The sequence below is a fragment of the Camelus ferus genome, chromosome 8, assembly GCF_009834535.1.
Source record: "Camelus ferus isolate YT-003-E chromosome 8, BCGSAC_Cfer_1.0, whole genome shotgun sequence".
NCBI lineage: Eukaryota > Metazoa > Chordata > Mammalia > Artiodactyla > Camelidae > Camelus > Camelus ferus.
In genome coordinates, this window is record NC_045703.1 from 56,131,040 (window position 1) to 56,149,447 (window position 18,408).

The 18,408-nt window shown below is 37.0% G+C and overlaps 1 protein-coding gene across 15 annotated transcripts in view; it reads left to right on the forward strand.

The window, feature by feature from the left end:
- Nucleotides 1-18,408, forward strand: part of UTRN (utrophin) — a 456,315-nt gene that overhangs the window by 383,547 nt on the left and 54,360 nt on the right. For all 15 annotated transcript variants that reach the window (XM_032485082.1, XM_032485084.1, XM_032485083.1 and 12 more), the window contains 4 exons: nt 852-926; nt 7,883-8,084; nt 13,852-13,937; nt 18,158-18,315. In XM_032485082.1, the coding sequence (XP_032340973.1) occupies nt 852-926; nt 7,883-8,084; nt 13,852-13,937; nt 18,158-18,315 (521 nt within the window). The remainder of the gene's footprint in view (nt 1-851; nt 927-7,882; nt 8,085-13,851; nt 13,938-18,157; nt 18,316-18,408) is intronic.

Below are 18,408 nucleotides of genomic sequence, written 5' to 3' on the forward strand. Positions count from 1 at the left end.
GAGTTTTCTTCTAACTCTTCTAATCTCTAATACCAATACTCTATCCTTAGGAGACAGAGAAAGAAATTCTAGTATTTTTTTTAACTTGATGCTAAATCTTTAAGATTTTTTAAAATTGTGATAAAATTGACATGTTACATTTGTTTCGAGTGTACAACATAGTGATTCAATGCTTGTGTATATTGTGAAATGATCACCACCATCAGTCTGTTAACATCCATCAGAAAACATAGTTACATAATTCTTTTTCTTGTGATGAGAATTTTTAAGATCTACTCTTTTAGCAACTTTCAAATATACAATACAGTACTATTAACTGGAGTTAATCTATTGCTTCTAAAGATTTAAGTATTGATTATAGTATAATTTTAACCAGATTGATGAAAGGGCAGAAGAAGCAAATAGACCCGAAGGGAAGGAGCATAGAAATAAGACCAGCTTTATCAGTAGTGAGATGGACAGCCTAGTTGACAGAAAACTGATTGTCCTTGGGGGAAATGCCTGCAGGAGAGTCCCTCATAGCAGTAGAGAAGGCAAGACCCTCAGTCTACAGTGTGATGTATTTATTAGCCCATCAAAAGTTAGCTGTGTTTCCTTCTCATTTCCCTCCTTGTCCTATTTGAAAATGCCTTCTTGAAATCTTCTGTGTCACACTGCTTTGGAAAGTATCTCACCATGGTGCTAATGAACATTTAATTGTTTTCTGAAACGCTGTGAATTTTAGGAAGAGACTTTTTCATGTGAATAGACATAATACTTTTCCATCATTAAAGTAAACAAATATATTCTTGCCATTCAACATAAGTTAAATCATAAGCATGCTCCTGAAGGTGTTCCGTTTTCTGTTTCAGCTGACCTGAATAACGTGCGTTTCTCTGCCTACCGTACAGCCATCAAAATCCGAAGACTACAAAAAGCACTGTGTTGTGAGTTTATTCTACCAAAGTTCATCACTCTGTTGCTTGGATTGCCTTTTTTGTTTCTTTAAGACAAAGATAAATGAAGAGGCTGATGTGTCTGTAACGTTAATCTGATTTTCAGTGCACCTCACTTAAGGAATTGGCTGTGTTTCTGTAAATGCTCTATTATTCGCCTCGTCAACATGCATGCAGTAGTAAAACAAATGAACATATGCCATTCTCAGTTGGAGAACAAAGTTAACCAAAATACAGGAGTCACATAAAAAGCTTTTTCAAAAATTACGTTGCTACCCAATTTAAAAGGATTAAATCAAGGAACTGAAGTAGTAGATCATTGCCTTTTTAGTGCTTTGTATTCATTTGGAAGGGTAGGCTTCCAAACAGTTTGGTTCAATGCCATCACATAATAAAGAAACACTAAAAAATGACATTCCCCATCCAAATTTGAACTGGCACCTAGAAAACTGGACAAAAGGCTGTGTGTTCATCTAAATGTGTCCTGAGACATTTAATATTGTCAGTATGAACTTTAACCTGCAGAGGGTGTGTTCAGAGTGATCGTCTGTGGCAGTCGTTTTACTAAAGGGTCATTCCGTCCTTCATAACATAAATGTAAGTGTAAATGTGAATGCTTCTAGTGGACGATAGATTTAAACTACCTGGATTCTGTTTGTGGTTATAGTTTTAATGACTGAATGTACTCAAAGGACATTTAGACCTTGTCAGACAGTTAATATGGAAAGGGACATTTGCCTGTACTTTTCGGACAGTATTATTTGAATAATTCCAAGTATCCTTGTTCACTGACTTTTGTTAACAGTCGCTAGATGTCTAGACATTTCAGTGAAGCCTTGCAGACTACCCTTAGAAAAATGATATATTAAAATTAAAAATCTTCTCTTTAAGGCAGTAGAAATTAGAAGTACATTTTAAGCTGGTTATATGAGGAGAGTTGAGGAAAGAGGAGAAAATACAGCAATGCAGAGCTTCAGAATAAGAAAAACTTAAGCTATGTGTGGGAGAGCCACCTAAAGGGCCGAAAAACACCTCCGGATTAGGCGATGGACAGAAGGCTGAGATGACTTGGAAGCCCCTCATCCAAGGAGCCCCAGAGATTACTGGCAGGTTGCAGAGTTACCAGTCCAGCCGTGCAAAGCCAGCACACTCTGGCTAGTGATCTGTATGTTGAGCCGAAGGGAATAGGAAGTGAACTGGGAGCACACAAAAGGGATTTCAGTGAGCTCGGGCAGTCCAGGGTGACAGCAGTTTTGAAAGAGGCTCAGCTGCATGTCCCGTATCCAGCTGACAGATCTGGAAGGTCTCCTCAGGTCCAATGAGCTATAAAATGAGGACAAATGACTCAGCCACAAAATCTCCACTGATGGAGACTGCTTTGTGTCACTATGAACATGGTTGCAGTTTTCAGTAGTGCTTCTGGGTAGATAAACATATTATCGCATTTGATGTTTTCTTCTGTGGGTTCTTTTGAGTCGTAAAGGAAAAACTCTGTCCTTCAGCTCATCCCTTCAAACCAGAGAGGAGTAGAAGAGAGACACCCCCCACTTCCAAACTAAGGAGCATTTAGTCATGCAAACGCAGACATGTGCTGGGTTTGTTCAGCTGTAAATGTTCGAGGTGATATCCTTACAGCTCATGGCCTCCACTTTTCCCACTGCCTCCCGCCCCCACCGCTCTCCTCCGGGGGCCTTTGCGCCGCTGGTCCAGCTCACCTGTTTATGATTAATCTGCTCCTTCCTCTCCCATCCTTTCTGTTTACTTCAAATGCCCTGACCCTTCCTCTGCAATGCTCTGTAACCCTTTATTCCTCCCAAATGCTGTTAAAAATTTACTTCTTTTGGAAACATTTACAAGCTAATTCCACCTGCCTCCAGTTTTTCCAGAACTTTATGATCACGTCTAACGGCTGTTTCTCACCTAGGCGCCCCTCGCGTGCCTTTGTGTGATAGATAACGTGAGGAGGGTCGCCCTGTCTCCATTGACACCTGCTTTAAGGTCAACGGTTTTCTCTCACTCTGTGTAGATCTCCACCCAGCACAGTGTCCTCCTGTGCAGGGCACACTGCTGTTGCTCTTTCATTGTTCGTTCATTTATTGGGCTCCAAGATTGTGCAGGAGTTAAAACAATATAAAGAGACTTGGTTCCCACACTCAAGGAACATGCGTTCAGAGACAGCATGTTACACATGGACATTACCCCCAGCTTCCAACAGATCCTGTGGCCCTCAGGATGGAACGGCTTTGGCCTCGGTCCATGTCTTCACCCTCCTTGTTCACTGTGCCCCACCATGGGCTCTCCTAGTTCTCGTGGACAGCTGAAATGGTGAGCTCTGCAGTGTGTGCCTCCTGCCTGCAGAGCTCCTGTCCTAGCTCTTTGTGCTGGTCCTCGTCCCATGTCTGGGACGCTTTCTTCCTTTTAAGGTCCTAGTTTAACTGTCGCCCATCTCTAATGAGGCTTTCTTGGCTACTCTACTCCAAACTAGGTCACTCCTGATTTTCCATCTCAGAGATTCAGTTCTTTCCTTATGTGGCACTTGTCATAATGTTTGATATTCTATTTATTTCCTTACTGACCATCTGTCTCTCTAAGTGAACTAAGCTTTCATGGGAGAGATGAGTCTGTTTTCTTCCTCACTGCTGGCCTCATACAACCTCTGGCACAGAGCCATCTCCTAGGACACAAGGGAATGATTTGAGTTGGAAAGTTGATGGAGTACACCAGAAGATCTGTATAAGATTGATGGCTGCACTTTTTAATAGTAAAATTTGTTTAATTTTGGCACATTTATAAATATGATCTCCTGCAGCAAAAATAAACTAGTAATCAGCATCAAGATGGTTCAATCTGAGAACTATAAAATTGCTTGAAAAAAATCAAGAAATCTGTATAGTTTGTTTCCATTTATTTGCATAGTTCAAAACTGGACAGAAATGCTATATTATTTAGGTATATATATATATATACTTTCAGAAATTGAAAGGGAAATACAAAGGTTAGTGGTTCTCCCTGTGATTGTGAGGGGGTGTAATTAGGAGATTTTTCCAAGGGGCTTCCAACAGATCAGTAAATCTGTTTCTTTAACTGTGCAGCGGATTAAAGGGAGCTGCTTCTATCATTTTTCCTTAGACCACACGTATGTATCATACCTATTCTTTTGTGTTTTGATTAAAAAGCTCTGTGTAATAGGCAGCAACAGAGAAGCCAGAGAGAAGTACTGTCAGAGGAGGGAGAGTTTCCCTTCATTGTGAAGAACAGCGCAAGCTGCCTTGAGTTGATTCCAGGCAATCAGCCAGGCCCTAAAAGCCACAATTTAGGCACGTGGCTGTAATCAAGGGTAAGAAGGAAGGAAGTTATAGTCTTGAGACCCAAGGGCCTGGGTGGAGTTCAGGGACTATCAGGTAGTATTGGAGTCTAAATGGAGAAGCTATGAGCTGTTTTGTCCAGAATTCAGAAATGTCCTTAAAATCAGTTTAGGTCCAGTTTCAAGGTCATTTTTAGTGAAATCTCTGACTCCTTTAGTTTTCTGTTGTTGTTGTTCCTCAAGCTCTCACAGTGCTGTACTTAACATTTGGATATTTTCTTTATAGGTTGGGTTTCTGTAGATCAGTTTTCTCTTTTGTGTAGGTTAGGAGCAGGGCCAGTGGTGGACGTATGCTTTAGGCAACATCTAAGATCAAAGGACCAAGGGAACAGAAGACAAGTGAATAGTTCAGGTGAGAGATGATGGAGACTGAGTGGAGGAGGGGAGATGAGGGCATGGATTTGTAAGGAGGGAGAACTGGTGACTTAGGGGGATTTGGTAGTTGATAAATTGCAGAGGGTGAAAGAAGGAGAATGTTACGATATCTCAGGATCTGTAGACTGAGATGGTCTGTGGAAGGTGGTAACACCACTGCTGGATTTCAGCATAACAAAAAGGCAAGACCTTTATTTGGAACATATTAAGGTGGAGGTCCCTGGAAGAGGATAATAGAGCACTGGTTGGGAACAGAGTAGCAGGAATGTGGATCAGGTATTCAAGCAGGAGATCAGGATGAAAAAACAGAATCTGGAGTCATCCGGAGAGAAGTTATCGGTGCAGTAATGAAAGTGACTGAGAGCATCAGGCTTGCAGAGTGAAGGGGCGGACACGAGACCCTGAGTGCCACTGACATTTCTGAGTTGTCAGAGGAAGAGGAAGTAGGAAAGGTGCTCAGAAGAGATGGTCAGAGTAGAGGAGAGTCACAGAAGCCCCAGGTCAGGTGCTCAACAGTGTGTGTTTTTGCAGAACCAAAGAACGATGATCCAGTTCCATTCAACCCCCTTTGCCACATCTGTGGGCTTAAAGATAAAGCCCGAAAGTTGGTATAAAATGATTCTGCTGTTTGTTTCATTTGCCACATGACTGAGCTGTCATTTGTCTCCCTTTGCAAAGAGAAAATCATAATTTTCTGTGATTTAAATGTAGTCAGTCTTTAAAGGTACCTAAATGTGACACTTCAGGAAGATGTATTCCTGGTTTAGACACTGAGGCAAAGTGTCAGAGTAAATCACTAAAAATTGAAGACATGATAGTCTGTGGGATGTGGCAAATTACTGTCACAGCTACAAAGCATATCTACAAAGGAGGTTTTTTGAGAAGAAATGCAAGGACAGACTGATCCAGGAAATGGTCTTTTTGGAATTTGGTCTGTTGTCACTTTATGCCATGTGAGGATATAATAGCAGTGCTGGGTTGCTGGCATAATTAGTGTCAGGATCGGGAAACTTGGAGCATTTGGCAGTATTTGAACATGTTTCTTTCTGTCTATGTAGAATTATAGTTCTCCGGCTACTGTCATCCATTAAGCACTTCTCTTTGTCAAGTACTGTGAAGAATGAATTTGAATTCTGCTTCTGTCCTCTGGAAGTTCATAACTGAAAATAGTGTACAGTGCCAAGAAATGGGGTAAAAATGACAATGAAAAGCCCAGATGATTCTTAGTTGTTTTTTTTTTTTTCCTGACACCATCTCGAATTCATGTGAAGCTTCACACAGCTTTCATAATTAGCTGAAATTCTACCAGTGGTGTATTTGGCATCTGAAGGAAATGGATTGGCCCTTTATCTGGGCTTGTGTTTTACATTTGTCTCTTTCTCTCTTTTAAAAAAAAAAATGACTTCTCTGTTGAGTTGTTTTAGAAACGATTTTAATCTGTTTGGTTTTAAAGCAATTCTTTTCCATTGTAGATAATTTAAATAAATAATTCCATGGTGTTTGAGCAGCTAGAGTAGACACATTTAATGAGGGCCTTTAAAAAATTCAAAATTAGTGGTTATTCAATGGTTAAAAATATAAATATACAAAGGAAGCTATTTGTACATTTTATTTAACTGTCAAAATGTATCGTATTTCTGAGGGAACAATTTTGTATCATGCAAAGGGAAATTAGTTGTTTATATATTAAAAAAGTTTTCCTGAGCTTACTTTTTTAATGTTAAAAAAGTTAAATATGGAGGTAGAGGAAGAATTTTATAAAGCAGTAATCTCCTTGAGCAGACCATAAATTCTCGTCGGTTCTGTAAATTTCCAAAGCTTCCTGTTTAGATTTGGAAGAGTCATCTCCACGCTCAGTAAGTGCATAGACGCATGGTACTTTGATAATCTGTTTTCCTGTTTTCAGTTAGCTAATGCATGACTCAAAGTTGATTAAAAGGCAGGATTATATAAGATTTCTTCTCTTTTGTCTAAACTTTTCCTCCTGGCCTCGGAGGACCTCTCCCGATCCCCAGGCCAACGCGACCTGCCCCTTGAACTCCCTGTGTCTGCCTCACGGTAACCACGTGCCAACCACGTGTGAGCCGCATGCTACCCACACTGCCGGCCGTCATTTCATAGAGCTGCCTAGGCTTCTTGAATTCTTGTCTTTTCTCAAACAGAACTATCTTCCTGAAATTATTTCCTTGCTTTACAAGGATAGCTTGTATCTCACCTATTCTTTAAGGTCCCTTTCAAATCCCATCTTCCCAGGGTTTTTTTTCTAGGCTCCTTCCCTTCCCCGAACAGTAACAGCTCTCACAGAAATGTATGTCTTCTTCTCGTAGGACATTTTCATCCCTTTTGGAAGAGTTATAAGCATGCTTCTCCTCCTTCTCAGACCGGCCATCTTTGAGAGCAGGAGCTCTGCTTTATCCTTCTGTGCCCACCCAGCTTGGTCTAGGCGTGGCCTAGCCCTAGCCACGCCCACTGTAGGTGTTCTCCCTGTGAAGAGTAAGGCTGCCGCACCGTGGATGTGGGGCCTATTCCGTGAGCCTCCTCTAATCCCGCCTAGCTACACATTGTCTATTTGCCAAAGCATCACAGGAAGCACAGTAGGTTAGGGCCAGATGGTGAGGGCCTTATACATCAGGCTTGACTCAGTGGGCAGTGGAGAACTATTATTTTTTTAAAGAATCTATTTTATGAACTAAACATCTGCAGTGAACTTTGTATCTCATGATGTACATGTGAAGAAACTGTTTAAGAAGGATCCATTTTGCAGTGACGTTAAGGATGAGTGGGAGAGTGGTGAGCAGGCTGCTCTTGGTAGTTAGAAGAGCAATGTCGTATTTTAGATGTTCTAACATTTGGAATAGACTTTGAGATTTATGCTTTCTTATATTCAAAAGTATAAAAAGGCTGAAGAGAAGAAAGCCAGAAAACTAAAGCAGGAAAAATTGATATTCCAAAGAGTGAAAAATGAGATCATACTGAAGAGTGACAGAGTTTAGATCAAAAACATGAACATAAGAGATGTGGATAAAAGAAGAGTTTAGAGATGTAAGAATGGAAATGTGATTTATTTCATTAAAAATAGAAATTAGCTAAAAGGGGTAGATTCTTCCATTGAAGGCTCAGGCTAAAAACCCAAGACTGGAAATGGTTTTGTTTCAGTGTTGTTCTGTAATGTAATGACTGTACGTATTCCTTTCTCTCACCTGACTAGTGGATCTCTTGGAGTTGAATACAACAAATGAAGTTTTCAACCAGCACAAGCTGAACCAGAACGATCAGCTCCTTAGTGTTCCAGATGTCATCAACTGTCTGACAACCACTTACGACGGCCTTGAACAAATGCATAAGAATCTGGTCAACGTTCCTCTCTGTGTGGATATGTGTCTCAACTGGCTGCTCAATGTATATGACACGTAAGTTTCCATTTTTTTTCCTCATTAAAATATAATCATTGGGTGGAATATGTTGATAATGCAAAATGTCTAAATTTTTAAAGTGGATTTTTAAGAAAATACTTTCAAAGTACTTTTCCTAGTGGAAATATTTATGTTACTTGTTGAAAAGGGATGACTTTCCAAAATTGAGCTTTTAACCAACAATAGAACAAAAAAGAATGTCTACCAGGTGTTTTAAGACTTTGCTTCAATTTATAAAGCCTGTCAAATTTGTATTTTGTGACCTTGCTAGGGGAAACCTAATGGGAAAAAAACCGATTTGCTTCCTCCATAATCTTTTGTAGTATTTCTTTTATCAAAAGACAAAATTTTGTACATACTGTTATGAATTAAAATAATTTATTGGCTCATAATAATCTACTCTCTATTTTTTGTATGACAACTTAAGAGCAATTTGAATGGCAGTTAGAGATTTTATTTGTCTTTTGGTATTAGCTTTATTGATTGCAGTGGTGGTGATGTGTATATATGGCATTTTAAATAATTTACGGTATAGGACACCCCAATATCTGTAATTTAATTAAATGGTCACTGTTACATAAAGATCACTCTCAACTTCCAGCATAACTCATTTGCCATTAATTTGTCTTTTTTGATGTGACAATGCACTTGTGAAATAATCAGTTCTAGAAAGACCTGCTGTGGGCTGACATCTCTGAAACATTAAGAATTACTCATTCTTCTGGTAGGGAGTAAAAGTGTGCAAAGATGAAGTGAGAAAATTAGAACTGTTGTTTTTCTCTCAGACTCTGAAAGTTATATTCCATTAATTAGCTATATGAAAAATTTGTGCTCATCAGGTTTTTATTTGGTTTAGAGGGAAAGAAGAATAGATGATAGTTTATAAATGCACACATGTTTAGCAGCTGATTGATTCTGTATAGGAAGTAAATGATGGTCACAATAGCTGTAGAGATGATTTAATTAAAATTTCATTTACTCTTTTGATTAGAAAAACCCTTTATCTTTTAATACTCACAAATATCTTAACAAAGTCCTTTTTAATAATCAAATAGCCATTGTGTGCTTGAGAGCTCTTAAGAAACTCACTGAAGAGCAGATAGCCTGAATCATGCAGTTACCATAATGAGTGTGGGCTGTGCTATGTCCCTGTCTGATTTCTATTGATACATTTCATTTCAATGCAAATTTTTATCCTCCTAAGATAAAATATGACTGTTAGCATTAATTCACCATTAAGTTGATCTTCAATTTTTTAAACCTCTATGAGACATTTTCCATAGTAAATTCACCAAAATAGCTGATCAACTAGGTATTTTAGTTACAAAGCCTATAACTTAATTTTATGTCCCAGGAAGAATGCTAAATTCATAGAACACTTAGCTAAGAACTTCATTAAGCACTATGGAGTATGATAGAGGTGCACATTTTGAGTCATATTTTAAGGAAGAACTGGAGAAGTGTTAAATCACCCTTTGGCATTATCTGTGCCTCCCACACAGTATATTAGCCGACGTGGGCTGCCATGAGACAGTACCATGTGGCTTAAACAGCGGAAATTTAATTCTCACAGTTCTAGAGACAAGAAGTCCCAAGTCAGGATGTCCACAGGGTTGGTTTCTTCTGAGGCCTCACTCCTTGGCTGTCTTCTCCTTGTATCTTCACTTGGTCTTTCTTCTGTGTGTGTCTGTGTCCTAATGTCCTGTTCTACAAGAACACCAGGCATATTGGATTAGGGCCCACCATGATGGCATCATTTTAACTTAATTACCTATTTAAAGACCCTTTCTCAGTATACAGTCGGATTCTGAGGTTCTGGGAGTTAGGACTTCAACATACGGATTTCAGGTGGCTATAATTCAGCCCATGACACATATGCTGTTTTCACTGGACAGCCCTCAGGGAATAGTGCCACTTAGCTGGGAAGGAAACAGTATGTGAAATGTTGTGATTCATATTCTAGGGAGTTACATGTTGGCATATTTTCACTCTCTAACATCAAATGTGAACACATGGAAAATGCTACACTGAGATACTATTTCTTATTTAGAAAGATGGTATCTTGAAATTTTCCTTTTTAAAGGAAAAAAAAGCTTTTAGGATTTATCCCCTACCATGCCAGAGAAATATAGCAAAGACCATGCTGGGTTAGAGTACTGTCAGTTCAGTCGAGTTTTCCATCTTGGAGAAGAATATCATGAATTAACCTAAGGAAAAATAGTACAAGAGTTATTAACTCTTTTCAAGTCATTAGTTTCCTTTGAGAATCTGATGGAACTGTGATCTACTCCATCCAATTCACCAGTACATTATGTACCCTTATGAAGTCTCTGAACCTTGGAAATGGTACCCATGATCTAACCCTTCCATTCATTCAGTTAACCTGATGTTCATCTAGAAACCATTTATTTTTTACTGCATTACTTTGTGTAGTATGTTGCAATCAGAACTGGTATTTTCAGCTCTTAAAGTGTATTCACCTAGCTCTTGAAATAATGGGTGATGCACACATAGGAGATCATAGAATTCTGGAAGCAGAGGGACTTTGAGCAGCTTCCATTCTGTCCTCTTCATTTTACTGATCGAGAAACTGACCCAGTAAGATAAGACAGTTTATCCACAGCCACCAACTACATATTAGCGGTAGATATGGGACTAATATTCATATTTTTGGATAATTACTTGATTATTCCCACCATATTACCATATCTAAGAAAAACAGTACTTTATAAATTACATTAAGATTATTTCTTTCAACATTTAACATGTACCTAACTCCTAATATTCTGAATTGTGTGGGGAAAAAAGCCTATTTTCTTCTTTTGCGGAGGACAAGAAACTAAATTTTTGGTCTGGTTGCTTTGCAACTTGGCATCCACTTAACTTTTGGCATCTCAATTTCTCATCTAAAAAACTGAGGTAAAAAATATCTGCTCTGCTTCCCATACATAAGTAAGTGATCGTCAAGGGCAAATGAACTAATATATATATATATATATATATATATAGAAAGGACTTTATAAACCATAAAGATAAAATTGATTCCATTTATGAGTTCACAGCCTCACTCAGTCTTCATCTTCCCAGGTTAAAAAGTCTTAATTCCACAACCTTCCTCCTAAATTTAATAGAAATCAGAAGTGTTTAATTCAAGATTTAAAGCAATAGTCTAGATTACTTGCTTTAAACATTTTTGTCCTTGCAGAAAATATTAACCTCAATTGATACAGTAGTAAGTCATTTTCCCCATTATTCCAAGATGGATATAATTTTATTTATAAGCTACATATCTTTCTGGTTGAATTAGTTTCAGGAATCACTTATGAAAATTATCAGGGAACCAAATACTTAAATATTAGGTTATGTCATTTATTAAGAAATTTCATTGCCTCTCTATTCTCATTCAGATTCTTATATCTTATTTAACATCAAAGCCCTCTATCATCTGGCTCCATATGGACAACTTTATCAACCATTTAGCCTTGATGCAAATCCTTGTTGTATCTGATGAATCTTGTCTCTGGTGCTCACACCCGTTCCTCTGTCCCCTTGTCCAGGCTTTTCCTATGATAATCTATTTTCTTCTAGTTGGGACAATCAATCCAGCTATGCCATGCCTTCAATCTCTGATTTTAGACTAACCTTCTTTATCAAATGAGATGAGACTAATAACTCAGACTAACCACCAATCATTATTGAGCAGTCAGCCACAGTTATCTCATACTTGATTATGTCCATGCATAAAGGTCAGTCTCATATTTTCTTATGATTCTTTAGTTGTTTTCTTGTCTCACCTCTCCAGTGAGTCATGGGTAGAAATCGTGTCTCATGCTTTTCTGTTGGTCCCTATGGTACATAGAACAGTGCTGTGATCACAGTAAGCCTTCATAACTGTTGATGGTGCGATGAACGGATGACTGACGTTTTCAGCAGTCTTCCTGGTGATGTTCCTTTCTTGTGTTATCACCGTAGACTGGAGGTCATCCTCCAGTACATACCAGTTTGATCTTTTTTTCCCTTAAGGGATTACTTTGTTATTAGCTACATTTATGTACTAGTACACTTGCATAGCCTTTTGTTATTTTCTGCAAGTCTGTTGTCTTAATTGTGTCCTGAGAATAAAATTCCCTGATTTTTGGAGGGAAAAAAACAGACATAGTCTATTTTCCTGTAATAATTAGGAAATACCAAAGAAGTGTGAGGTGGAAACACACTTCACAGCATCGCTCAGTTTAAGGTTAATTTGGAACTAATATTTATATAATTGTGAGGAACTGGGATGAGTATATAAACTTTAGATTTCTGCTTATAATGACCATATTTATTTTAAAATTTAAGCATTAGTTACTTTGTAGGTCAATTCTGAATGTTGTATACATACATAGCAGGGGTTCAGTACGTTTGTTGGGTATGGTTTAATATAGACAATGAACTCTAGGCTATTGAAGGACTATTTTGAAAATACATTTTACCAATCCCTAAGTGTGTTTTATTTGTTTTACACTTAATATGTCATGGTATGTATAAAGAAATTTACTTGAGTATTTGTAATTTGAGAATACAAGATATCAGTTGGTATTAATAATAAAAATATCAGTAAGCGCCAGATTTAAATATAGTTTGACAATGACTACTGAAAATTAAAGTGACATCATATGAATATTTATATGCTTTTAAATAGCATGAATTACTAAATTTATTTTATTCTTCTAATTATATAAACATTTAATTATAGATTTTGAGTGTGTTGTATTTTGTATTGAAAACATGTCATAAGGAGATTAACAATTAAAACCAATATTGAAAACTGATCCAGTTTATATGAAATAATAAAGGTCACAGTAAAGACTTTTTTTCTGGACTGTATGTTATTTCATAGCAAGGATCATGTTATTAATTTTTGTAGCTTCTGCATTTCCCTTTCCCCATCCCCAGGTACTAGTACAGTGTGACATTTGGAAAACAACCCAGTAATTCTTTGATAAAAGACAGAATAAAGAGAACTCTATGCTTTTAATGATAAAATAAAATTATTCTGCTGATCAACTTATAAGTGAAATTGAAATGGTTTCTCATTGACACAGTATGAAACTATTTCCTAGTGTTGATTAATTAAGACATTTTGTATTTAATTATAATTTGATACTTACCTGAATAAAGACTACACACCTGTATGTTTAATGTCATTAACTATTATCATTGCAGTAGTAATTTATAGAAACTACGTTGACAGGAACCAAAATCAATGAAGACAGTACGTTTTTAAGTATTCAACAAGTTATAAGCCCTCAATATGTAATGAATTTTCCAGTTAGTTTTCTTACATTTCTTTTTAGATATATCATATGCCTTTCTTGTTCTATTTTACATGCATATTATATATAGTTCTAGCGATCTATTTTGAATCTTGCATTTATAATTATTAACAAATAGGCTTTAATTCATGGTGTTTATAAAAATGAAATCTTTTTAGCTTTATAATTAGCATTTTCATTTTACCTTCATTTGTTCTTTCTAGTTCACATGTTGTATGTAAAGTGACTTTAGGCTTTATATTTTTCCATACTAGGTCAAATATACTATTAAAATATGCCATGAAATTATGATATGGGTTTAACATTAATTAATAAAAGTAAATAGAAAAGTTGCATCTTTAAAATGCAATTTTTAATGGTTTACCCTCGAAAATAGATGTTCAGAAATAATTAGCATACTGTAGACAGTTTTAAATGCATCTAATGCATCGAGATTCTTATAATTTCAGGGGTCGGACTGGAAAAATAAGAGTGCAGAGTCTGAAGATTGGATTGATCTCTCTCTCCAAAGGTCTCTTAGAAGAAAAATACAGATGTATGTAAGACCTTTCCTATATCAACGGTGTTTTTAGTAATAATAATAACAATTTATTAGAGACTTACCTTATATGATTTGCTAGTAATAATAGTTCCCTTACTTTTTAAACCCTGACTATACATACATGTACCAGGCTAGACAAAGTGTGTCAGTGCAAAGGAATGTGGATTTGTGTGAAATGAAAAGCAGATTTATAGGACCAAGAGGTGAGGTGCCTTGATGGAGTGAGAATCAACTATAGATTATATCTCATTTAATCCTTAGAATAATTGCCCTATAATGTAAGCCTTGTGATTTCCATTTTCCAGCTGAAAAAAATAATGCTTAGGGTAAGTTAAAATCTAGTCAAGACTGCAAGACAGTAAATTGTGGGGCTAGAATTAGATCGTAGATATTTCTGACACTAAGGCTCAAGCCTTTTCTAGTTCTGCACACTTCCAGTGCTTGAAAAAATAATTAAGATGGACTAGAACATTTATACTTTATACTAAAACCTGTGTACTTCCAGGGCTAAAAAGGAAATCATGATAGACTAGGACTGCTGTAGTCACAGTGAGACAAATAACTATATTTTACAGTATGAGAAAATAAAACATGATAAAAAAATTTTTATTTTGTTATATTTGTTTTTATTCACAAAATGAATCAGTGGTGCCCTTTTAGCTGTCAATTCATGAAGGGCATCTTGACCTTTACAAAGGGACAGGCTCAGGAGCCAGGGGAGACCTGCCTTCAACTCTTCGCTCTGCCGCTTTGTGGCTGGATAACTTCGGGCACGTTACATGATCCCACTGCATACCGACTGCTAAGGGGTAGTAATACCCCCACTTCACATTCCAGGAAGCTGAAATTTAGTGAAATTTTCTTCAAAAGAATAAAGCTAATTATTCTTGCTTTGAAAGCAACTAGGGATCATACATGAAAAGTACCTAGAAATAGTAGTCGTTGATTAAATGGTAGCAGTTGTTGCTATGTCTCTAAATTCTTAATTCTGCAAGTTTTTATAAATTCAGCTTTGTCCGTAAAATGTGAGTACCTTGATCTTGCCATGCCTGGCCCCATATGGTTCCATGTATATATATCTATACCTTTGAGGGAGAGGGTGAGGGATATTTCATGAGTGGAGAGATGAAGATCAAACAAGAGAATGTGTGATCACAGGTCCTGTAAGTTTAGTTAAGTCATGCATCTTCTGTGAATGTACGTACATTTTTTAAAACTTCTACTTTCTGGGATGGCTGTGAGGTGATTTGATTTTGAATTCCAGGGCTAGGTCATGATGGCTTGTTTCTCTTACACAGTTTGACAAGAATGTCAGTGAGAAGAGATGGGGATTTGTATGAAACGAAAAGCTGATTGTAGAATCAGGAGATGAAGTGCCTTGATGGAGCCTAGTGAACCATGAAGAAAAAAGCTTTGCACGGGCTTTTGTTTGGTGGCACTTTATCCAGAATTTAAATCATCTTCAGCATCATAATTGTCAATAGATGTCATTTCCAAAGCTAAAAAAAAATTATTTCTGTGATGAGCAGGAAAGGAAAATGTTAATAAAAACATCAGTGTACCAAATGAGAAAAGGACTTTTTTTTTTTTTTTTTTTTTTTTTTGGATCACTGGGATTTTTATGTGTTCCTGAGAGAATTTAGGGTTCTCTGAAAGTAACAATTATGTCATGGTGCTGAGCTTACTCTGAAAAGAATGCAGATTCAACCTCAAAGAGTTTGTCATGAGTCTTAAAATGTAAGAGTGATCTGTTTTCCTAGATCAATGATTCCTCCTCTCTTCCTTTTTCAAGCTGATTATCGAGAAATCTGAGACCAAAAGAGAGACAGAACATGGTGGCTGGAGTTTTAGAGCAAAACCCAAATTCTATGCAGTATATAAAAAAATGGCTTTTATCTACACACATACCCTCACACGTATTCCTAAAATGCATAATCTTTCCAATGAGAGCATTAAGCATACGTGTACTCATACACTTGTACTACAGTGGGTACACCTCCTGCAAATGTCAGGAAACTTACTGCTCTGTGCAATTCAACATTGAACTGTCAGACTATGGCAGGGGAAGCAGAAGCCACGCAATGAAGATTTCTGATATTTAATTTGATCCATGAAGTATGCCATTTAGGACTGAATTAAATGAGAAATCTTTTTAGGTTGAAATCTTTAAATTTTACCTAAGAGTATTGAGACTCTGGGAATGTTCTGCAGTTTTGTTTTGTTTTTTTATTTCAAGGTCCTTGGCAACTCTGATTCCAGTTTTGATTCCCCCAGTGATATCAGAACACTTCCTCATTATTATTTCCTTTGTTAGAATTAATATTCGAGACAATTTGCTCTCCAAACTCAATGGCAGAGGTGCTATTCTGGGTCAATTGGCATCTGTCGGAACATTGATTTTGCAATGGCTAATGTCACTGTCTTTACCCTGATGACACCTCCTTCTCTCTGCGTGCCTTCCTGAGAATGTCCTTTGATTTAAGTTCTGATAACACCCTGGCCTTCCTGCTTATAGCTCAGTGGCTTCCTTGCCTCATCAAAAACACATTTACCAAGATCCTTTTGAATGGCCTTTGCAGCTCTTCTGTGCTGATTTATTGGACCTTGGGCTTTAGACTGTGACTTTCCTCTGACCCATCCTCACATCCTGACGCTCCTTTCTGTATCTGACTGTAGCATCAGAATGTGAATATTTGTAAGAATTCAGAAATATGTCAAAATTTTAAGGACTCTTTCCTCTTATGCTTTGTGTGTAGTTTTACCTTGGTAATGGCATGGTAGTATAGCTAGCTGCCTCAGAAGAGCCAAGTTGGGCAATGATTTATCTCACGGAAAATGTGAACTTCTCTGCAGATTATTATACATATGCATCAACTCTGTATTCACTTAGAAGGCCTCCTCCCAGGAATGGGTTTACAATGAACAGTGTAATATAAATAGTTTCTGCCTATGAGAGTCTTATTTTTAACAAATGAAAAGAAACGAGTAGAACTCTAACCAAATCTATGTGAACAAATGACAATAAAAATTAATTTTATCTTAATTGAATTTGCTTTCCCTATGTATGCTTATAATTAAAGTCATGTTTCATTATAATTACTGTGTCCATTACACTGAACTTGATTTAGTTGTTTAAAAATCCACTGTTGACAGTATTAGATGTAGCCTTATTCCCTTTTAAAAAAAAAAAGTGGGGGTGATGATACAATTTGGTCTGATATTCATTTATCGGGTATTGTTTAAAATTTTTAGGATTCAGTGTTCTCTCCTTTCTTCTGTTCTTAGAAAACTTCACATGAAAACCACTCAGAATTTGTATGACTTTGAATTGTTAGAACTTAGAAATTTCTTTTCAAAAGGCATTAGTTTCTATAATGAAGTGGATTGTTTTTGCCTGAAATTTCTCCCTGCTCCAAAAGTAACTTAGTTAAATATATTAGCTTTATGGCTGGAAATACGGTAATAATTTTAACCTTCAAAATACTGCAAGTGGTGAACAGAAGATAAAATGGATAAAAGAGCATGAGTTTTTGTTAAGAAGTCCTTTAAATTCAAATAAATGTATTTCATTACATGAAATGAAGTAAAACAAAAACAATTTTTATAGCTAAGAATGAACAAGAGACTGATTGGGCCTAAAAAAATAACCCTTATAAATAAAAGACACCTCCTTCTACTGTTTAATGTTTCTTATGTAAAACAGATTTAAGTATAGAAATCTAGAAAAGAAAAATATATATATATATGTTTAATAGAATATTTAATTTAGGAGTGAATACAAAGAGTTGGTAAACAAATCTTTTAAAATTTAAAGATTTGTTCCTTAAGATCTGTTCGTTCCTTTGACAAGTCGTGAAGAAAGCTTTGTTTGACCCACTCATTTTCAGTAAGAAGGGAGACCGTACTGAGACCACTGAATGAACCCACATGCATACACTGTACCACTTAAAAAGGAAATTTGTATTTATTGATCTGTTTCTATGTATTGACATATAAGAGTAGATTGTTTTAGGAAACATGTGGTTAACCAGTTCCTGATTTCAAACATGCAGAACATTAAGGTTATCAGGATTCAGGAGACAGCTAGTGTGATTCACGTCCATACTTTTTCTTTTTCAATCTGTATCGTTCCTTTCACTTAACCAAAGGCATAGTTTACTTAAAAGAACAGTATAGGCAGATGGAAGTTAACCTCTTGCCTCTCCCCCTTGTAGATCTCTTTAAGGAAGTGGCGGGGCCCACAGAAATGTGCGACCAAAGGCAGCTTGGCCTGTTGCTTCACGATGCCATCCAGATCCCTCGGCAGCTGGGGGAAGTAGCAGCTTTTGGGGGCAGTAATATTGAACCCAGTGTTCGCAGCTGCTTCCAACAGGTAAACATGGAGCATCGCTGGTATGTAGAATGTGTGGGGATGGTATTGAGGATGTTCTGAGAAATGGAACAAAGGACTTGGGCTGGAACCAGG